This window comes from Enhydra lutris, unplaced genomic scaffold (assembly GCF_002288905.1).
Source record: "Enhydra lutris kenyoni isolate GAN:26980312 unplaced genomic scaffold, ASM228890v2 scaffoldscaffold3, whole genome shotgun sequence".
Lineage (NCBI taxonomy): Eukaryota > Metazoa > Chordata > Mammalia > Carnivora > Mustelidae > Enhydra > Enhydra lutris.
In genome coordinates, this window is record NW_019154087.1 from 35,424,281 (window position 1) to 35,448,629 (window position 24,349).

At 33.6% G+C, this 24,349-nt stretch overlaps 1 protein-coding gene across 2 annotated transcripts in view; it reads right to left on the reverse strand.

Annotated features, from left to right (window-relative positions):
- The window catches only part of LOC111155139 (glutamate ionotropic receptor delta type subunit 2), a 1,452,064-nt gene that overhangs the window by 252,976 nt on the left and 1,174,739 nt on the right, over window positions 1-24,349 (reverse strand). For both annotated transcript variants that reach the window (XM_022515215.1, XM_022515223.1), the window contains one exon: window positions 11,371-11,683. In XM_022515215.1, coding sequence (XP_022370923.1) covers window positions 11,371-11,683 — 313 coding nt within the window. The remainder of the gene's footprint in view (window positions 1-11,370; window positions 11,684-24,349) is intronic.

Here is a 24,349-nt window from a genome sequence, read left to right on the forward strand (position 1 = left end):
GTGATGTAAGGCAGAGGACTGAGGACTAAGTGGACTTGACTCTGAGAGTAGTATAGCAATAGTACAGAAATGTAGTGCTTGCTGCAGCCCTGCTGATATAGCAAAGTTACTTTATATTTAGAAGGAAAGGAGAGACCATCAGATATTAGAAAGGATCTAAGGTAGAAGAGAAAACTGTCAACAATTCTTCATGACTTTGTAGATAATTATGTGAAATCATACTATCTCAAAATTTCAAAGCCAAAAATATTACAATCACCTCTGCTTAAAATACAGACTTCTCAAAAAATTCTATTTTAGGACACAAATGATTGTTGCTTTAGGAACTTAGTAACTTCTTTCAGCAGAAACTATTAAAATAATTTTTGGAAAAGTCTCCAAATATCTTTTATTCTTTTTCAATAATTTATTTTTAGGTTATTAATATTGATTAAATAATATCAAAGACAGTTTAATTTAGAATTAACCTTGTGAATACTGACATGGCATATTCTTTGCTTTAACCCACAAATTTAACTCACAATACCATTATGTGCTTTGATTTTATCAGATGGAAGTCACAAATTTTACTGGTTACTTAGAAATTGTTTTCATCTTAAAATTAACCTTAAATCTGATGTTATATATTCCAGTGCTGCAATAATATAAACTAAAGGGTACATATATTTAACTATATTACTTATAACTTTCCTATGCATTATATTTCAAAAGTATCTATAAGCATTCCATGTATGTTAATGATGAAACTACAGTTTAGCAATTCTTAAATTTAAAGGAATTCCATCAATGAATTTAAAATTTTAGCATAATATTTAATATGGGTTATATTTATTTATAAGCGATAAGATTGCTTTTAGTTTTATCAATATATTAAACAACCAAATAGTTATTGATATTGCAAAAGAATGAAACTGGATTACTACCTTATACCATAGACAAAAATGAACTCAAAATGGATTAAAGACTTGAATGTAAGACCTGAATCCATAAAACTCCTGGAAGAAAACATAGGTGGTAAACTTCTTGACATTGCTCTTGGCAATGATTTTTTTTTGGATTTGACACCAAAAACAAGGGCAACAAAAGTAAAAGTAAACAAGTGGGACTATGTTGAACTAAAAAGCTTCTGCACAGCAAAGGAAAACACCAACAAAATGAAAAGGCAATGTATCGAGTGGGAGAAAATAGCTGCAAATCATATATCTGCTAAGGGGCTAATATCCAAAATATATAAAAAACTCATACAACTCAATAGCAAAAAAAAAAGTCTGTGTAAAAGTTGGGCAAAGGATCCAAATAGACATTTTTCCAAAGAAGACACATGATGTTCAATATCACTAATCATCAGGGAGATGCAAATTAAAACTGCAATGAACTATCGCCTCAACACCTATTAGAACAGCTATTATCAAAAAGACAAAAATTAATAAGTGCTGGCAAGGATGTGGAGAGAGGGAACCCTTGAGCACTGTTGGGAGGAACGCAAACCGGGGCAGATGCCCTGGAAAACAGTATGGACCTTCTTCAAAAAATTAAAAACAAAACTACCATATATTCCAGCAATTCCACTTCTGGGTATTTAACCAAAGAAAATGAAAACACTAACTTGGAAAGATATTTGTATTCCCCTGCTCCTTGCAGCATTATTTACAATAGCTAAGGGGTGCCTGGGTGGCTCAGTCATTAAGCATCTGCCTTCTGCTCAGGTCGTGATCTTAGGATCCTGGGATGGAGCCCCACATCAGGCACCCTGCTTGGCAGGAAGCCTGCTTCCCCTGTCCTATTCTCTCTGCTTGAGTTCCCTCTCTTGCTGTGTCTCTCTCTGTCAAATAAATAAAATATTTAAAAACAAAAGCAAAAACAAAAGAATAGCTAAGAAACAAAAGCAACCAGAGTGTCCATTATGATTGATGAATAAGTAAAGAAATATGTTATATATAGTCATACATGTTATATATGCATATAAATTTTTTCATTCTTTTCCATGTCTAAATAATATTTCAGTGTATATCATGGAATATTATTCAGTCATGGAAGAAAATGAAATCTTGCCATTTGCAACAACATGGACAGCACTTGAGGGCATATGCTAAGTGAGATAAGTCAGACAGAGAAAGGCAAATACCTTATGGTCTCACTTACATGTGGACTCCAAAAAGCAAAACAGATTAAAAAACTGAGCACACAGACACAGAGGACAGACTGGTGATTGCCAGAGGCAGGCCAAATGGGTGAAAGGAAGCAAAAGGTACAAACTTCCAGTTATAAAATAAATAAGTCACAGGGATGTAATGTACAGCATAGTGACTATTGTCAATAATACCACATTACGTATTTGAAAGTTGCTGTGAGTAAATCTTAAAAGTTCTCATCATAAAAAATTCTGTAACTACATGTGCTTATTAGATTTATTGTGGTGATCATTTCACGATGTGTACAAATATCAAATCATTATGTTGTATACTTGAAACTAATGTAATATATGCCAATTATGCTTCAAAAATTATTAAATATTCTAAGTTTCAATACTGGCCTTGTGAGTGTAATAAGCAAAAACTGAAGTACCATCATCATCATTTCAATTCTAGAATGGATCCAAATGGTTCTAAGCTGCCATCAGAGGCAGTCTGTGAGCATTGATTAGTTTAGGAAAATTAACCTTCTATATGATGTTCATACTCAATTTTGTGCTATTTTAGTTACAGATTTCAAAACATAATTCCAAAAACAAAACACATTTACACAGTCCTTACAGATTAATCTCCTAAAATTATTCAATCTTTTTAAGGACTTAATATATAAATTAGAAGCATCCTGAATCAAAACGTAATTCCATTCAGTCTGAGTCCATTATTTGTTGCATCTTGGGCCCTGCTGTGCTACAGTTTATCACAATATATGTGATGATGATGTACTTACATGGGAAAAAAATGCTTTTAGTTTTTCATATCTAGCTGAATGACAAAGTTATTCTGAATATTTTAGTATATGGTTTTTACTATAAGCATTTTCATCAGCTAGACTAGTTTTCCTAATATATTTCCTTATGCCTAATTAAGTGTTTCTTTGAAATAAAGCTTATCTTCTGTGAGGTAATTATGAGTGTATAAAGTTTTAAACAATATGGTTGATTCTATCTCTTGCTGTGGCCTGCAAAAATGTTGAGGTAATTACAATGTTGAGTGCCTATTTTGTCATGCACACAGTTTTAAGTGTTTTATATCCATGAGCAATCAATTTTTCAAACACCTGATGAAGCAGGCAATTATTATTCAGAGAACTGAGGCACCTAGAGGTTAAGCAACTTGTCCAATGTCATACAGTTAGTAATGGTAGATACAGGATTTAAAACTGAGCTCTATCTCAAAGAAACACAAAGATATGAAAATAGTTCTTAAATTAGATATTGATGATAGAATCCTACAATGTTAGAGCTGAAAGAAAATTTTAAAATTTAGCACTTTATTTTATAGATCAGAAAGCAAAGATAGAATGACTTGATTGGACAATTCATTTCTTCCGTTGTCACTAGGTAAAAAATTGGTTCCAAGTCTGTGTTCCTCATTTTGATAGGTCATGACTTTGTACGTATTTGACCTAATTACAGTGCGCCAAATAGCAGCATGCCTGTAAACTCTAAGCTCATCATGACTCGTGGTTTCCTCAACATGATAATTATGATTCTGTGATGGAGCTATGTGTTTACCAGTTTGTTTCTCTTGAACGTTGAAAGCTCCATGAAGACAGACACCATGCTGTCCTCCTCACCCTCGTGACTAGATAAATAATTCTTATTTAATAACTAAACAGATGTTTGCTGGAGAAAAAAGAATTTGAAATCATACAGGCAGAAGAAATACTGTACGTACATGCTCAAGTACTATAAAATACGTAGATATAAACATTAAGTGCTAGGAAACAAGTGGAACAGACAGGATAAACTACGTAGCTGCCCCAAATGGATTGCTAATTTAGAGTCGAAGAGACAGAGCTGTAAATATAAAGAGACTCTATAAATTTTAGTCATGGCCACAAATCAAAGAGCAATTTTATGTGTCCAAAGCATGGACATATGGGTCATGCATCGGTGTTTTGTTAAATCTTAATATAAAGACGAACGATTGTCATCAAGAAATGTAGCTTACAAATAAGGGATGCTATTATATATGATATGTGATGTGAATTTATATATTATACATTGTAATTTCTCTGCCTTAAAATTGTGAAAAATTAAAGTCTATGCCACATTCAAGGGTATTTAACAAAAGTATCACAGGACTTTATTACTAATCAATGTTGTAAACCAGAGAATATAGTTGGCTTTTAAGTATGCATCTTAGTGCTAGGGCAACTGTCATTGTTATTACCTTTTAAATATGTATTCATAGGTGAAGGGAGAAATATGGATTCAGGTCAAACAAAAATTGAATTTCCAAATTTATATTCTAAACTGATGGTCTCTATTACCACCTATAGTCTTTTGATCCCAATAGTTTAACTTTGATCAATCCTAAATGATCTTTAGAATAAATTTATCTTGGGTGATGTCTGACCCTATTCCTGTTACTTAAGCTGAGGGGTTTTGTAACATGATACCGTAAGTACTGAGTACTACCATGATATCAATGTTATTTTAAAGGACCCATGACACCTCCTTTTCCATCACTTAAATTTAGATTTTTTTAAAAGATTTTATTTATTTACTTGACAGAGAGAGACACAGCGAGAGAGGGAACAAAAGCAGGGGCAGTGAGAGGAGAATCTGGTTTCCCTCTGAGCAGGGAGCCCGATGTGGGGCTCAACCCCAGAATCCTGAGCCAAAGGCAAACGTTAATGACTGAGCCACTCAGGCGCCCCTAAATTTAGATTTTTTAAAACTTTTTTTTTTCTTATAGCACTTGGGGAAGAATAAAAACCCAACTCAGAGTATCTTAAAATCACTTTTCAGTGTTGATTTTTTTTTTTAAATGGCTCTGAGGAAACCACTCCTTTGTTTCCTTAAATACTAAAATAACGCTTTTAATTATGTATGCATTCTTAAGGAGTTCAAAGTAGTTGAGAAAATGTTTTCACCAGTTCTTGTTCGGTAAGCATTTTCTGAGCAGAAATCTGATTTTTTTGCCTCATATGCCTTGATGACTTTCACCTCTTCAAAAGCCCAGTTTAGCATGAGAAAGGATTTTCTGGCTCAAATCATGAAGAGCTGGTATTAAAATAAATGAAATTCAGGGGCATATTACATACTTATAATTCATGGAATCATTGCTTAGCAGCTCATTACAGTTCATTGGAAATGTAAACCAATGGATTCCCATCTTAGCATCCCTGCATTGTTTTCTATCACACAAATTACTCATTCCCCACACCCATAAGGATAGACTTAGAATAGTATCTGAGAACGTGAAAGCTCAACTACCTTTTTTTTTTTCCTTTGGTGGTGAATTCTGGTGATAAAATGAAAGAAAATGAGCACCTTGTCATGTTTTAAATCAGCATGGGGAAATTCTCAAGTGGATGTGACAGTTCTCAGGATGCTTGGCACTCCCTTTGTTAAGGACTGCCAATCACAATTAGCAACAACAGAGATGTTTTTTGAACCTAAATAACGATTACAGAGAACTTTTTTGAGTTAATATCCATAAGAACAGAAAGTAGAAAGAAATTTGTCTCTATAGTCCGGTTAGCCTGTCACTGGGAATTACTCTCATTTTCCCTGCGTTCATTAGGGTCAGTAAACAAGAGTTAGCCAATATCATTTTTGTTATATTCAAATTGAACGTGAACGATCAGATAACATTACAAAGGAATGGATTTAGCTACTGCATTACAAGGTTTGAATCCTTTGGGGTTTTGCAACTAGGACATTGATAAATTTCGTATATTTGATATCTACACTATAAAAATGGATGTCTTTTTGAGTTATTTTCCTATGCAAAGTTTTAAAGAGATGCTCTCTCATCAACAATCTCTTTAGTTGCCTAGTTTGATAGAGAAGAATGTCTGATTCCTTTTTGTGTGTGTGGAAATGAGAAAGTTGTGAGTCTTGTAGCAGTGCAATCCATCTGGCAGTGGAAAGAGCTCTTTATTTTCTTCCAAAAATTGTCCTGGATCTCAAAGACTGAGCAATGCCTCTCCCGTTAACTCTTGAGCAGCAGCCATCAGGTTATCTTCTACTATTCCTAAAGGCCCCCTTTCTATTCATCACTGGCATCAGTGGAGCTATTTGATCTTTAAGAAAGCTTCAAAGGAATTATCTTTCTTTATTCTTGCCAATATAATTCTGTCTGCTCTTCTCATCGGAAGGGGTTTTTTTGGTCCCATTTGGCTATGGCCCATTTAGATGGTTCCAAGCCTGCTAGAACTGTATCTTTCTTATTTATGACCACACTCAAAACATCTAAGTTGGGCATGACATACAGCATGCCCAAGAAACAGTAAGTAAACCAGTAGATGTAGTTATTCCTTGTTTTCCTTTTCTTCTTCCTATTCCTGCCATATAGTTGGTACTTAATAAATGCTTGCTGGTAAATAAACACATGTAATAACTTTAAATATTTTACATGATTATAAATATTTGTACATTCTACAATCAGACAAAAGCAGCTGAGGCAAACTCTGAAATTTCCTTTTGCAAGTAAACAGCAAACAAATTGTATTCAACCATATGTGTGAAAAAGTCATAGAGGCCTCCCACCCCCAGGCCCAGATGATATTAAGAATTACTTCACATAAACAAAACATAAGGGATCTTCAAAAAATCAAACCCTAGTTGTTTAAGTATGTTGACTGCAGAGAAATGCATGTAGACATGGAAATAAAGGAGGATATAAAATGACAACAAAACTTGCATAAAATTGGTCTCTCATTCATGCATTTAACTATCTAATTCACAAGCTTTAATGTTTCAGCCAAACAGATGTACTAAGTTTATCTCTATAATGGGCCATACTGCTTTTGCACAGTTGGATTCCCTGAGCTATTTTTCCAGAATGCTTTGAAGTTACAGACTTTTTTTAAAAATCAGAATTAGTAAACAACTGGCATATATTTATCATTTTTCTTTTAGCTGTCCCTAAACTGTTTTTTCAGAAATACATCCGATAATACATGAAATGCTTTTTATCCCTATTCAATCTGATCTAGTGACTCAGTAAAGACTGTAATCTGAATAACAGCTGTACTTCTTAAAAAGACTATATTTTTGTTGAAAATTATCACTAATTTTAACGTCATTGCCTGTCTATGGACACTGTCATTGACTGATTCTTTTTTTCATAGAGTTTAGGAGCTTTTCCTTAATTTATTTTTAATCAAAATGTAAAGTTGCTTTCTGTATCTTTTCGCGAATTGATCTTTTCATTGTTAGGAAGAATGGCAACATTTCAGAGATGAAGTAGTTAACCATACGCAATTCCACATTATCCATCACTAGAAATTTGTATTAATGTACAATCAACCTACAGGCTGTACAATTCATTTAAAGGCTCAGTTGGGATGGAAAAGCTTAACATATTTATAACTTTTGATATCTGTGTCATGTTTACATAACTAGAAAATCATGCTAACCATATGGGTAATTTTACTTATCTTTTTCTCTTGGATGTGCCCCCAAAATTAGTTTGGCTACCTGGAGGCAGAGTTCAGAAAGCATGTCAACATCCTAAGAAATAAAGGTTCAGCAAATTGGATACCTTATTTATAAGTTCCTCATCTTAGCTACTTAATAAAATACACCAGTAGAGACATTCTGAGTAATTTCCTGTTAGGTTTAGTGAATTTAGATCATTGGGGAACACATTATAATCTAATAAGCACAATATTGCAGTTAATGCCATGCTTTGTTTTGTTAAGTATTTAGCATGTATTTATTCATTTAGTTGATCAGTTTGTATTTATCAAGCACTTAATATGTACAAGACACTGAGCTATAGGCAAAGGGACTATAAAGATAAGACACTGTTTTATGTTCAAAGGACTCAGATGGAGACAAATGAAAAGGCAATTACATAATAGTTTATAAGTGTTATAATAAATATATCTTCAGAAGTTTAGAAGATGGTTCCTAACCCCAGCAAATATTTCCTAAAAGAAGTGAGTTCAAAAGAAGAAATAGAGGATGCATAGTAAATTACCATATGAAAGCAAAGAGTAAGAATAGAGATTAAGCAGGTTAGTAATAAAGACATTTCAGGAACTGAAAGGAACAGAAGCAATGGCAAAGAGTCATGACACAGTCTTGTGTTCAAGGACAAAAGCCATTTGGTGTAACTGAACAATTAAATGTGAGGCATTGGTGGTAAGAGATGAGAATTGAGCCCGGGACAGGAGCCCAATGGTAGAATACTGTTCCTGTTCCAAATAACTCAGACTTCTAAACTGTGAGCATTGAGGAGCCAAGAAAATATTTAAAGAATGGGAATTATGTGTTTAGCTCTCCCTGATAGAAATAACTTGAATATATATGCAAGTATGTGGAACATATGTTTGCAGGGGACAAAACAAAAAAGAAAGACCTGTTAACAAGATTCTTATAGTTCAGAGGAGAAATGAAGTAGGTCTAATCTAGGTAACAGTGTAGGCTTATCTGTCTAGGTGAGACAAGCTTTTCACTTCTAGAAATATTTAGAAGGTAAAATTCATAGGGCTTGATAACAGTTGGATATAAAGGATAGAAGGAAGACGAAACCAAAACTGTTTTCAAAGATTCTAACCTGTGTATCTGAGTGGCTGGCAATGCATCAACTGGAATAAAGAATATGAGAAGCTACAAAGCTTTAAAGTGTAAAATAAATTCAATGTTTGACATGTTGGAAATCATGGTGCTTTTGCTATATCCAGAGAGTGGTCTAGTGAGCAGCTGGATATATAAAACAAAAATCAAAGAATGGGTGATGTAGGTTTGGTGGTCAACTGAATATTGGTGGTTATTAAAACTATGTACAGAAAATTGGGTGGATTGGGAAGAAGTAAGGTGAAAACAAAGGTTATTTACATCTAACTATACCAACATTTATTTTTAGACTGCTCATATCTATCAGCATCTCTTAGCTCTTTCTCCTCATTTATTGACGACTTTGGCACCTGGCTCATTTTCTTTCTCTCCAATCTGAACTGACTATCATTGCAGATGGTTCATTTAATCCTCTGGGCTCTCAATTCCTTGATCAGCTTTGAAGTCCCTCACCAGTACTTAACTTCAGGAATCCATAAATACAAACTTCAAACTCCCTCACACTGATATTTCCACTTTTATTCTTTGACCTCATCAAGAACTCTATTCTCTCCCACTACTACTCTATTACTCTCCCATCTTACTCTTCTTGAATTGTCATTATTGGTCTTTCTATTTTTTTATTGCTTCATGTACCCTACGAGCTACCATTTTAACCATTATCTTGCCCATAATCTAAAATCATTTGCTTTGTTGTCCTTTTTCTATGTGCCTAACTATCCATAGCTGAGTCTGATTTGTTTTCATTTTTTACTTATCTGGTAAGCAATTATGTGACCCTTATATGAGTTATTTTATCTAATAACTTCATAATTTTACCTGTTTTAATTCTTATAACAAAGTCATGAGACAGGCACAACCAGGATGTTCCCTACATCATAGGATGTTCCTATGAGGAACTCACACCATCATACAAGTTTGTGATCCCCAACCTGGACTGTAACATTTTTTTGTTTCATTGACTCTTTTTTTCTCTTTCTGGAATGCTCTTTATGGAGAAATTAACTACCATTCTGTGAGAAGGGCCACACTATCCCATGAAGAGAGACCATATAAGAAAACTGAAGCTACCAGCCCTCAGCCAGCATCAGTTACCAGACATGTAACTGAAATGGACAAGCCTTCAGATTAGTTCATTTTCTGAGTTGTCTAGTTGAGTCCTCAGACATCACTGAGTAAAGACAAACCATCCTTCCTATGTCTTGTCTAAACTTCTGACCCACAGAATCGGTAGGTTTTGGAGGATCTGGTGATGCAGCTACAGTCACTGGAATACTACCAATAACAAGTTCATTGCTAAATACAGTAAGTATCTTTCAAGTCTTACTTTTACTTGATTTTTTGAAATGTTTAATGTAGTTGGCCAAACCTGCCATCTTTAAATATTGTCTTTATTTGGTATGTATACCACTACATGCTATACAAGATACTTGGGTCTTTCTCATTACTCCTTATCAGTTGCCACTGAAAGCTCCTCTAACCCATTCCTTTTCTTAGAGCTCTGTCCTAGGCCATCTCTGGACCAGTGGACTCAATCAGGAGTTTGCAGTTGAGAACAATTACTCAAATTTAATGAAAGATCTAATAGCAAGTGTGAATAAAAAAGAAGATGCTATTGAAATTTATAAATATTAAGGCAAAAGTGTCATGTATCTTCATTGTGACACATATTTCTCCTCTTTAATATATGTGATAGGTTTGTAAGAAACTATCAATCCCCTAAGTATTTTATTATTTCATTCTGTGCAATGACAATAGTCTCAAAAAAGGAGTTTAGTAAGTATTGTTCTATTCTAAAATGGTGAGAGTAATAGAATTAACTAGACAACTTTAAAGAATAGGGAAGATTAAATATTGAATAACAAAACAAAGACATTCTTTAGAATATAATGAAGTTAAAAGTTAAATCATTGGTAAAGATTAATTAACTATTAAGATGAAAGATAAGGGGCATCTGGGTGGCTCAGTGGGTTAAAGCCTCTGCCTTTGGCTCAGGTCATGATCCCAGGGTCTGGGATCGAGTCTCACATCAGGCTCTCTGCTCAGCAGGGAGCCTGCTTCCCCTCCTCTCTCTCTGCCTACTTGTGATCTCTGTCAAATAAATAAATAAAATCTTAAAAAAAGATGAAAGATAAGACAATATTTGTTATCAGAATCTTAAATTAATCAAAGTTTTTCACTGTCACTGAATATTTTTAATATATTAAATAATGTCTCTGAACAAAGAACCAGTCCCAACATGTCTTACATATGTAAATAATTAAACAGTGTCTGTTCTGGTAGTAAGCTATTTCATCCCAATAAGGCTATTTCTCAGAATGTCAGAGAAAGGAAAAAAAAAAATTAGTGGAGGAGGAGGGGAAATCTGATCTTGAGTTTCTTGTTAACCTTACCTCTGACATTCATTTTTGGCTTTGTTGATGAAATTGAACCTACATCAAAAGATAATGAACCATTTTTGTGGAAAACCTGCTGTGCTTGAGATCCTCTAGGAAAGGGTAGGAAATATTCTTTTCTGAGCATTTCTGTGAAGACCCTTTAGAACACTTATTGATGTCAGATACAGAACATTCTTAACTGATTCATGGCATTTGAAACATATTCCTTTTTTAGACTAAAAAGCATTTTTTTCTCCTTACCTTGCTGTACAAAGGATCCATACACAAACCACATGGAATTGTAGAGAGTAGTAGAAGTCATTGATCCCATTTGTAATCGTGGAGGATTAAGCCAATTCAGGAGATAGACCAGAAGACCCACCAGAAGAACAGTGCCAGCGATGCAAGCCCATAGAGACAGATCAAATGGTGCAAGACAGGCAAACATATCCACTGTCTTTTCAGCCCTTCGAAGTAGTACTCCCACTGAGTAGTCCATATAGCGTGTTGTAAAGTCCACCACATTCTCACGATCCGGGGTGATGGTTAAAGCAGAAATCCCTATGTCGGCTCTCTGAGAAATTGAAAGAGAAAATATTAAATGAACAATGTGAAAAACAATTTGATTTGTGGTGCTTCAGCCTGCCTTAAGGAAAAGAAAACAGATGCCTCCGGCAACGTCTTTAGTCTTTTTATATAAACTGAAAAACACTGCAGAGATTTCTTAGAGGCAAACTCTGTGTAAATTTTGCATTTCTCACTGCAAATCTTGCCCTACCAGAGTCAGAAGAAATTACCTTGTTCATGTTATCAGTGCATGTGAAATCAGTGAAGAATATTTCAGACCCAGTATACCTGAAGGAAATTGTCTTTTTTCCTTGGGTCATTTTATCAAAGCCATCATTAGCACAGGAGCAAAGGCAAAACTTATTCTAAAGAATTCTTTCTGAGAAAATGCTCCCAAGATATATAATTATGTTCTTAACATGTAAATTATTAAGCAGATAAATTAAAAAACTCCCTCAACATAGCATTTTACTCTTGGTTTAGATTTCTTTGCATCAGAAGTATACATATATTATATATATATTCTTTCTCTCTCTCTCTCTCTCTCTCTCTCTCTATATATATATATATATATATATTCTCTGCATCAGAAGTACATATATTTTTTAAAGACTTTATTTATTTGACACAGAGAGAGAGAAAGAGAGAGAGAGAGAGCACAAACAGGGGGAACAACAGACAGAGGGAGAGGGACAAGCAGGCTGTTCACTGAGCAAGAAACCCGATGTGGGGCTCGATCCAGGACCTTGGGGTCATGACCTGAGCTGAAGGCAGATGCATAACCAACTGAGCCACCAAGGCACCCCCAGAATTTATATTATTAAGCTCTAAATATATTATAATTTGTTAGAACTTTCATATAGCTCTAAGCTATAATGTCATTTGCTGGAAGTCTCTACCATGATTTTATTGTATAAACCTCAGAAATGTTTTAATGAAAAATTAAAGATTAAGTAGACCTAATTTTTCTTGGAGTAACAACCCTTCTTTTCAATGTGTATCTCTTTAGATTCGGTGATAGCACTCAAATCTACAATACATGCTGTTTTACTTATTTGAAACATTTAGCAGAATTGCAGTGAGATCACAGAACAAATGGATTACATTTCAATTCCTTGATATGAGAACACACATTTAAATACCTAAAAGACATACTTGGTTTGAAATAATGATCCATGGCTATGATTGAAGCTGTGGGAAGCTCCTTCCAGATAAATACAGACAATAGTAATTGTTGAACATTTTGTTAATATTTTTCTTTCCTTTGCATTGTTTTATGAAGGAGTATAGAAACTGTTTTTTTGGTTTTTTTTGTTTTTGTTTTTTGGAGACCAAAACAAATAAACAAACAAGCAAAAACAAAAACACAAAAACATGGAAAGTAACATACCTAATGGAAAGCTAAATCACTTCAAATAAATCTAGTCTCTAAAGTAATAATTGCCTCAAAACTATTCTAAGCTAAATTTAAACTTCATGTGTGTTTGTATGTGTGTATATATCTACATTTATACATATTTTCCAGCCCATATATATTTGCTGCGAGGTCCCGCACTAAGTAGTTAAATAAATTTTCTTATCTAATCCTTACAATAAATCATGAATTATGTGTTTTCCCCTCCATTTCATAGATGGGGAAACTACAAGAATTAAGTAACTCATTTAGTTAGGCTAATAAACACATAATCCAGTACTAAAGCTTGGTTTTTCTTACTCCCAAACCTGTGCTGGTAACCGCTGACACACTGCAAAAACTCCTTTGTTTTCCAAGTAACCCATATAGTAGGTGGTTAAGATAACTAGTTTTAGGACCATCTTTACCTTAAAAGAGTCTAAAATTTTGTGGGTTTTTAAAATTACACTATTTACATTGCAACAAGGTCATATTAGTATAAACACTGTGAGTTTATAATTATTAACAGAGAGGTATTAAACTCAATAAAATTACATTAAAATGAACTTTCAGAGAAATAATTGTTATTGCTTTCAAACTCATGTATTTATTTTCTGTAGCTAGATATTAGGAATTAGGTCTTTTCAGGTTGAAAATCCACCTTGGATCCTTATCTCTCTAGTTCTGTCTTTTCTAAACTTCAGTATATCCATTTGTGAAATGAATGTACATAAGTTTAGTGTGATTATTGTGAGATGACTCGTTTATCTTAATTCAGTGGTGAATAAATATCTCTGCAAGATTCAATTAGGCTTTCAAAAGTTGTGTTTACTTTTCAGGACATTATAGTACTATGGATCAGTAATTTAGTAATTGATGCACTAGTGACCCAAAGAATTTTATGACTGAATTAAAATCAGAAAATTTCCCCTAAGGAAGGACTTACTGACAAGTTGATGGAATACTTGTAAATGTTTGTCAATATTTTGCTGATAAATAATTAAATGTTTAACACTTAAATGATTGTGAATTGGAATATTCATATACTAATTCTACTAATAGATACTTAAAAGTATCATGAACGAATTTCTATAATGGAAAAAAGATATCTAGGGAATAATATGTGCTTTCTCTTTGGAAAAGGAAACTGATTATATTACATCTGCTAAAATATATACTAAACATAATAATTACTTATCATTTTCCTATGGAGAGCTTCCTAAATTCTGGTCCACTTTTAACACTTGGCTATCCTGTTTTTAAGGAGAAATTCTCTGTCTCCTTGTGGAGGGTATATTGGAATTATTTAATGGCCTTATTACATGTAAATGTACATTACTTATTACAAGTAAATGTAAAATACTTTTATGTACAGACACAGCATAAGCATATATGCACATGTTTTCCTATCTCTCAGATTTGGATACACCTTCCTAAGGAAGTACCTCACCCTCTTCTCCAAAATCAGTAATACAGTAGATCATTTGGCTTGATATAAATATGTGATAGTCCTTACTTGTATGAAAGAAGTTTTACTGGAGCAGGAAAAAAAAAAAAAGCCAAGAACCACAGATTCATAAAGATAGCCCAAAAACTTCTTGAACATTACCAAAATACCAAAAATGATCAGAAACAAATAATCATTCCTGCCCTCCCTCCCTCCTTCCACTGCCTTTCTTCCTTTCTTCTTTCCTTCCTTCCTTCCTTCCTTCCTTCCTTCCTTCTTCCTTCCTTCCATACTTCTTTCCTTCTGTCCCCCCTCTGTCCATTCACCCTCCCCTCCCCCTTCTCTCCCTTCCTTCCTTCTTTCATTTCCTTCCTTATCATTTATTTATCTATTTATGCATACATTTCTATTTACTTGTCCAGTTTCTGCTTTTCAAATCCTTACCCTCATGAAACCTTTAATCTTCTCAGTACTCCCTGCCCCAACTCTTGTAAGATGACTTTCACTGCTATTTTATAGGGAACATAGAAGATATCAGATTAAAATTCAGGCTTATTTCTATCTCTAACTTATATCCCACACCCAATCTATCTATTTAACCTCTGTTTACAATGGATGAGCTGTCTTCCTTCCCAAAACTGTCCCTCCATCAGTAAACTTACCAATAAAATTCTCTCTTTCAATTATTTAATCTCCTGTCTTTTATGTATTAAACATCATCCTGTCAACTGTAAATTTCCTGTGAAAAGATTCTGTAACTACTTTGCATTAGAACAAAAATGAAAACAGAAAAGCCTGTCCTCTTCTTCATAACTTCTGAATCTGATTGCCTTTTCTCTTCCCTTTTTCACAGCTTTCTCTAAAGATTTGTCTCTATTTCCAAACCTCCTGGTAAGTCCGGGAAGATTCTCTTGTGCCCATATTGTTAAGTACTTTATTATTCAATGGACACAGTACTTCATAATTTTTGTATTGCTGAGTCAAGTGGACACAACTTAGTGCTCATCTGTTTAGGTTTCTTGATATTTGACAGTGATGACTGTTATCTCCATCAAAAACACTCTTTTCCTTGAATTTCATGACATGATATAAGTTTCTTTTTCAGTTCTTTTTTTCAAGTTCACATTGGCAATGCTCTGGAGTTGGGCCTTACAGACTTCTCTCATTTGAGATCTTCTGCCTAAGCAATTCCATTTATATCCATTACTTCCATTGTCCCCATTCATACATGAGATTTATAAATTTGTATTTCTAGATACAGATATGAGCTCTGGAATATAGACTGATATATGTAACTACACTTCTATCATATGTCTCAAAAATACCTCAGATTTAACATGGCCAAGACCATATTCATGTGTTTGACTCTAACCAGTCCTCCACCAGTGTCTCCTGCTTCAATGAATATCCTTTCACAGAAGTCTTAAATCTTGGTGGTCTCATTATATTTTCCCATCTTGTGCTTCCTATCATGTCTGTCACTGTTGATTCTACCATGTGGAAATCCTAATATCTATCCACTTCTCTACTATTTCCAGCTCTCACCATTGCTTTTATGGGCTCATTAGGAGCCTACCTGAAATCTACCATTTTCTTCTCTTAATCTTCTTAGTGCAGTCAAAGTAATCTTTCTGGAGAGCAAGTCTAATACTATCCCCTGTCACAGTTAAAGGTTTTCCACAGATTGTACTGCTCTTAGGAAAAGGATTAAACTCTTTAACATAGCCTATACATACTTAGATAGACTATCCTCAACCTACCTCAACATATACACACTGGACCATTTTCCTTTCCAGCACTTCTTCCTGATGCATATAGTCTTTGTATATGCTATTCCCACCAAATGGATTGGCCTTCCTGAAAGTTCTTCAAGTAAATTCTTGTTCATTTTCATAAATCAACTCAATTAACACTTCCTCAGGGTAGCTATGTATGACCCTTTTTGATTAGAATAATAAGTCTATGGCCATACCACCCTGAACGCGCCCAATCTCGTCTGATTAGAATAATAATTGTTACGTATACTATCAGAGGCCTATATTCCTCACTTCTCTAGTAGTTGTGACAGTTGTAATTTTACAAATATGTGTGATTCTTTGAATAATGTCCGATTTTTCTAAGAGACTGCAAGCTCCATGAAGGTAAAGATTATGACTTTTTTTTTTTAATTGGACATATTCCTGGTATCCACAACATTAGCCTGGCATAGATTCATGATCAATAAGAATTTGCTTCATATATGAATAAATAAAGATGGAACACCCACTGGATGTTCATTATTCAGTTCTTATAAATTCTTCTTCTATTTTTTTCAGCATTCCTGACAGAGAGAGATTTTTACAGAATAAAAAGAAAATGGTAATATTAAAATTTACTGTGCCTTATAGCACTGATAAAAGATTTACAGCTTAATGAATAATTACCTCAATAATTAAAATAAATTTCTTGGTTTATTGATATGTTTATATTTACGCTATTTGTCATTAGCTGAGGTAATCAAGAGTCTACTACAGTAGGCCAATATTTTACAAAATATTAATATATGTCAAATGTTTAATGAAGAAGTGATTATTTAAATTTTGAAGAACTAGAACTAAAACTGGAATATAAATAACTTTTATCAAAATTATTCTAATTACACAGTCATAACATTTTCCTTGAAAGGAGATAAAAGACTTGCATTCCTTCAAATCATGAAAAGGAGATGGATGTATATTATAAGGGGGCATGCTAATAAGCCATACAATAACTGAATCTTACTTAGAAGCATGAACTGAGGTTAAAAAATATGGCTCTAAATTTAATCTGAAATAAATGATCATCACTCACAATCATTTAATTTATGCTTGAATATAATGTTAAGGACATTATATTAATAATACTAATAGTCACACATTTATTTAATAGTTATATATATTTAGTGCCATGTTACATGTTCCACATACATTATTTTGTATAATGTTATTACAAGTCCAGTTGCATCTTTTCAAGATGAACAATTTACATTTGAAATATTCTAATTAATATAAAGCTTTGTGTATATATGAACAGATACCTGTTTTTCTGTATATCTTCTATTAGGTGTCTTTGTGTTGTCATCTATACATCACATTGTAAATCTGAAAAGATCTACCTAATCTTTCAAATACTTGAAGAATACTATTTTATTTCACAATTGGAAATATTATTTTAAGACTAAAAATAATTTGCTTATGCAATCACTCTTCTCAAGATATGATTTTCATATTCCTCAAACAACTAGTCATCTTCTTTCAAACAGAGTCCAGTCCATCAGAGTTTCCTCAGTTGATATGAATAATATAGTTTTTGAAAGTTAAATTGAAGCCTGAATCATCTTTACAAGATGCAATTACAATATTGCCTTATACTAAACTTATGGTTGACTATATTTAAGAGTAATTTTGGTGTTTGTTTAATTCAATCTACTATTTTTTCTGTTATTTAGTTTATCACTTTCTGCTTTTTAAATTTTTTTTTAAATTTTCAGCATAACAGTATTCCTTGTTGTTGTACCACAGCCAGTACTCCTTGCAATCTGTGCCCTCAGTAATACCCACCACCTGGTTCCCCCAACCTCCCACCCCCCCACCGCTTCAAACCCCTCAGATTGTTTTTCAGAGTCCATAGTCTCTCATGGTTCACCTCCCCTTCCAATTTCCCCCAACTCCCTTCTCCTCTCTAACTCCCCTTGTCCTCCATGCTATTTGTTTCCAAATAAGTGAAACCATATGATAATTGACTCTCTCTGCTTGACTTATTTCACTCAGCATAATCTCTTCCAGTCCCGTCCATGTTGCTACAAAAGTTGGGTATTCATCTTTTCTGATGGAGGCATAATACTCCATAGTGTATTACACCGTACACAAAGATAAACTCAAAATGGATAAAAGACCTCAACGTGAGACAAGAATCCATCAGAATCCTAGAGGAGAACATAGGCAGTAATCTCTTCAATATCAGCCACAGCAACATCTTTCAAGATATGTCTCCAAAGGCAAAGGAAACAAAAGCCAAAATAAACTTTTGGGACTTCATCAAAATCAAAAGTTTCTGCACAGCAAAGGAAACAGTCAAGAAAACAAAGAGGCAACCCACGGAATGGGAGAAGATATTTGCAAATGACAGTACAGACAAAAGGTTGATATCCAGGATCTATAAAGAACTCCTCAAACTCAACACACACAAAACAGAGAATCATATCAAAAAATGGGCAGAAGATATGCACAGACACTTCTCCAATGAAGACATACAAATGGCTATCAGACACATGAAAAAATGTTCATCATCACTAGCCATCAGGGAGATTCAAATTAAAACCACATTGAGATATCACCTTACACCAGTTAGAATGGCCAAAATTAGCAAGACAGGAAACAACATGTGTTGGAGGGGATGTGGAGAAAGGGGAACCCTCTTACACTGTTGGTGGGAATGCAAGTTGGTGCAGCCACTTTGGAGAACAGTGTGGAGATTCCTCAAGAAATTAAAAATAGAACTTCCCTATGACCCTGCCATTGCACTACTGGGTATTTACCCCAAAGATACAAATGTAGTGAAAAGAAGGGCCATCTGTACCCCAATGTATATAGCAGCAATGGCCATGGTCGCCAAAATGTGGAAAGAACCAACATGCCCTTCAACGGACGAATGGATAAGGAAGATGTGGTTCATATTCACTTTCTGCTTTTACTTCCATTATTATCTTCCTTATATATTCTTTTGTTAAAAGTTGTTGTACTTGTTCTAGCTTTTGGAGGTGGAATTAAATATTTTTATTTAAGGTCTTTCATTTTTATTGATGTGGATTTTAAGACTATGGATCACTTCTTAAATATTCTCTATAGACTTGAATATGTAATGTTTTCCTAAGAAAGTTCTGTAATTCATGTTTGTATTTCTCCTTTCATCCAAGAGTCATTTAATAGAAGCCTTTATTTCAGGTGGAAAGCCTTTTCTTTTTTCTTGTTTTGTTGTATTTTGATCAGAGAAATTTATTTGTAATCTATTCCCTGAATGGAACTTAATGGTGTTTTCTTTCTTTGTTCTTTTTTTATGGTATTTTTTTTTTTGTGATTGATTTTTGCCAATATTCATATGTTCTTGAGAAGATATATTATCACAATGTTGTGTTTGATATATATGCAAATCTGTTTGTTTATTGTTATTATTTTTATTTATATACATGCTATTTATTATTGTGTGAATTTTTTTGTATTTACTGTGTTTTTCTCTGTGGTGTGTCTTTGTCACTTTCCTTCATTTGGTTTTAGAAAGGTCTGTACTTTCATTGTAATGGTTAGCTTCATATTTGTACATTTTATGGCTTCTTCACTCTCACTTTCTCCCCTTTAACCTCTGACTCTTTGATTTTTCAGTTTTAAATGGAACCTGTGAATTTCACTTATTGCCTTATTATTAATAATAATATCCTACTTCTCCCTTACTTTCCCCCTTTCCTCCCATTATTTAATTCTAGCCTTCCATTTTGAGAACCTATGATGATTTCATATTATTATTTAACCCATTTTTTTTCCTTTTTTTCTTTTTTTCAAAGATTTTATTTATTTATTTGTCAGAGAGAGCGAGCACAAGCAGGGGGAGCAGCAGGCAGAAGGAGAAGCGGGCTCCCCAGTGAGCAAGGAGCCTGAAGTGGAGTTGGATCCCGGACCCTGGGATCATGACCTGAGCCAAAGGTGGATGCTTAACTGACTCAGCCACCTGTGCATCCATAACCCATCTTTCTAAGCTTGTCTTAGTATTAATTCCACAATTAAACATAAAAGTCCCTCTATTATTTCTTGGTTGAATGAAGCTTGTAGTCCAGTAGTTTCATCAGGAGAGGCTCAAGTGTCCACTTTTCTCTTAGTGCTTGTATATTTAAAACTGTCCTGTTGTTGTTGTTTTCCCATAGCCATGAAGGGGAGCTTGGATGGACATAAAATCTTGGTTTACCCTTTCTTTTTTTGAGTTCATGGAAGTGCTTCCCCGGTATTGGCCTGCTTTGCGTGTTGCTCCCAAGAAATCTGAGAGTAGTTTAATTTCTTTGCCATTTAAAGTAATTTGGTCCTTTTGCCTTGAGAATTTTTTCTTTGTCTTTTATATCTAATAATGTTCTTAAGATATATCTCGGAGTCTACTGTCCTGGATCAGCTTTTCTAGGAGCCCTAAGTATACTTAAAAGTTCTTTCTTTCTTTCTTTCTTTTCCTGGAAAATTTCCTTAGAATATTCCTTTAAATATTTTTCATTTTGTTGTTTTTCTTCTTCAGAAACTTCAAATATATACATATACCCTCTTTGCCTACTTTTTTTTTTATTTTGATCATGTCACTCTGAACTTTCTTAGTTCTTTATTTCATTTTCAATCTCTTTTATGTGTTTTACTTCAATGTCATTTAATCTATTCTCCTTTGAGCAAATTGTAATTTATGTCTTCTGATTTTCACCTTTAACATTGTTTTTCAATATATACTCTGAGGTTGTTGCATTTCTTTGTCATTTTGGCCATCTGAATGGTTAAATTTTGAATTTCTGATTCTGCTTATTTTTCTTTAAAAACGAACTTCAAATGATTGTTTGAGACATTTAATTTCATTTGGAGTTTAATGTCACAATTTTATCTTTTCTTGTAGTTGTCTATGTGAGAAGAACTTTGATAAACCAAAATATATGAGTCATACTTCCTCTTCTTTTGAGAGTAGTTTTGAATGGAATTTCTCCATTTTTCAATTTCTGGATAATTTGTAGACAAGGTTCCTTGTTCAATAGAACTGCCTTCTGTCAGTGTACTACCATGTGGTTCCTTTAATTGGAGTATTTTTTTGGGGGGGTTGGTAAGTGTTGTTTCTGTTTAGTTTTGACAAGATTCTTAATTTTCCTCACTTACTGCCCTCACTTTACCTTCATTAAAACATCTCCAAGGAGCATCTTTTCTATTTTCCCTTCTTCTCCAGAAGTAAGGCTTCCCTGAGGGTATTACTTACCTTTTAGTCACTTTCTCAGAGGCAGTGTTGTGGTTTACTAAGTTCTAGGTTTGTGTTCCATGCACTAACACTTGGTATTAAACTTTTTCTTTCTGAGGGTAATTTCAGCTCTGTTTCATGCATGTTTTCTGCTTTCTTCTTTCATATGAGCTCATTTACATGTTTCGTCTCCTCTCATCTCACCCAAAGACTTGCAACCTCAGCTGGGACTCCAATGTTATCTCTGTCAGGATTATATCTATATATCTGTACCTATATTATATATAGACATATATATATATGTCAAATATATATACATTTACTTATAGATAATTTGAAGAATGTAATTATCTCTGTGTGAGATTTTCTGTGGTCAGATGTGATTTTATTTGTATCTCTAGGTGATTTTATAATTTGGAAGGTAAGGCATGGGAAGATTCAATTGCATGTGGCTACTGTACTCTTTCCCAACTTGATATCAAATGACACTTACTTTTAGTCATTTTTTATAATAATTATATGCATTTTACCCTTTTCTTCATAAACTAAAACTTAAGAGTAATACAGTTTCCTTACGTTAAATAATTATTCTATTTCTGAAATAAATCTTATTTTATAACATTTGATTATATTTTAATATTCTGATGGGTCAAATTTGAAAGGATATATTTTAGGATTTGGGGATATATCCATATTCATAAGTTATATTGGATTTTTAAAAAAGATTTATTTATTTATTTGAGGGTGAGAGAGTGAGAGAGATAGCATGCACTCAGGGGTGAGGGGTAGAGGGAGAGAATCCTCAAACAGACTCCCCACTGAGTGTGGAGCTCAGTGCAGGGCTTGACCTCAGGACACATGAGATCATGATCTGAGCTGAAACCAAGAGTTGGCACTTAACCAACTGAGCCACCCAGGTACCCCAGATACTGTTTTCTTTTTGTGTGTGGTATCATTGTTAGATTTTGTTGGGGGATATTCTAGCTTTATAAAAGTAATTGAATAACTTTTATAAGATGTTTTAATCATTTGTCCTATTCTTTCCTGAAAGGAATGAAGAAAATAGGTAATAACCTTTAGTAATTTATTTAAAACAATATACATTTTGGCATATTTAAAATACAATTAGAATTATTTTTTTGAGTCATTTTAATGATGGGATGTTTTCTTTGACAATGATTCCTTTCTTAAGATTTTTCAAATTAATTATTATAGAGATATATTTATTATCTATTTAAACTTGTGAATATTTTTCATACTTGTGGTGTAAACACATTCTTTTTCTTAATATTATCTATTCATGCATCCCACTCTATTAAGCCAGACTTCCAGAAGTTCATTTTTGTTTAGGTCTTTTCAAAGAACTGAGATTTTTCCCTTTAATCAGTTCTATGAATTTATGAGTTTTAAGGTATGAATTTTTACTTTAATTTATACTTGAATAGCTTTCATCAGATTTTATTATTTTATTTATTGAGTTGGATGCATGGTTCCTTATTTTAATATAATAATTACATAGAGTTTAAAAGCTAACATTTATTTAAGTAAAGTTTTGAGAACAATTTACTTGTAGTTCTTTATTTTTATTTTCTAAATAGATTATATTTTTAGTTTTTATTTCTTCTTTGCTGTAAAAATAGTTTAGGAGAGTTTGTTCTTTTTTATTTTTGTTCACTGTTTTTAATTTCCAAGTGATTTCAAATTTTATCTTTGTAGTTGTTTAAAACCCTGTTATTCATTTAATTTCATTCTATTTTGAACAGGTAATTTTTCAGATATTATTTATTTTCTATAGAAATTTAAAGTTCTAGGGAGTACCTAATATATTGTCATATTTTATAATTTGCCTATAAGCTTTCACTATTTACAGGAAATAAATTTATCTAAGTAAACTTTATTAATTGTGCCATGTGTATAAAATAAATTTTACAGAATAAAAAGAACTTTTAAATAATTCAGCTACAATTCAAAATTAGCAGATTTGGGTGTCTGGGTAGCTCAGTCGATAAGCATCTGCCTTTGGCTTAGGTCATGATCTGAGGGTCCTGGGATTGAGCCCCACATTGGGCTGCCTACTTAGTGGGGAGTCTGTTTTTGCCTCTGCCCCTCCTCTCCACTCATGGGCTCTCTCTGGCTCTCTCAAATAAATAAAAATATTTTTTTAAAAATTAGCAGATTCTATAGCAGAATCCAAACTTATGTTTCTTATGAAAATTAGAATATGTAGAATACATTTTCATGGATCTGAGAGGCAGCTGCCCCTTTACAAAGCTCAGGAAATCTCTAATTTACTTTAGCTCTCAGCATGCAAGCACAGTTTATGCATATGTACTTATATCCAGTTTTACTCATTTATCTTTACCTGTTCTGTTAGATATTTCTATTTATAATCCTCCACTTTTTCTTGCTGTTATTAGCCTAACTGATCAGCATGGTAGACTACAAAAAACAACTACAAAATTCTTCTCATTTCCATATACACGCCCCCATGCAATGTGACTATATACAACTCTTCCCCTGAGGTGATCAAGTTTACTTCCCTATCCTTTTAATCTGGGATTAGTCAGTGATGTTTCACTCAGTGGGAAAGAAGCATTGTGATACAAATAGAACCTTGGAAGGTGTACACAATGGAGAGTGTCCTTTTTCTTGCTGTGCTTGGAACCCTGGACCACAATGTGAACGTGTACTAACTTACCTACCTGCTGGAGACTAAGAAGCCATGAGGGGATAACAGTAGTGTTACTAAGTCTTAACAACAAGTGGACAATCAGATGTCATGCTTTCTGTTGAGCTCATGGTTTACTCTTATCTGCAGTGTGTACTCTTCCAAATTAGGGCAATTAATAGAA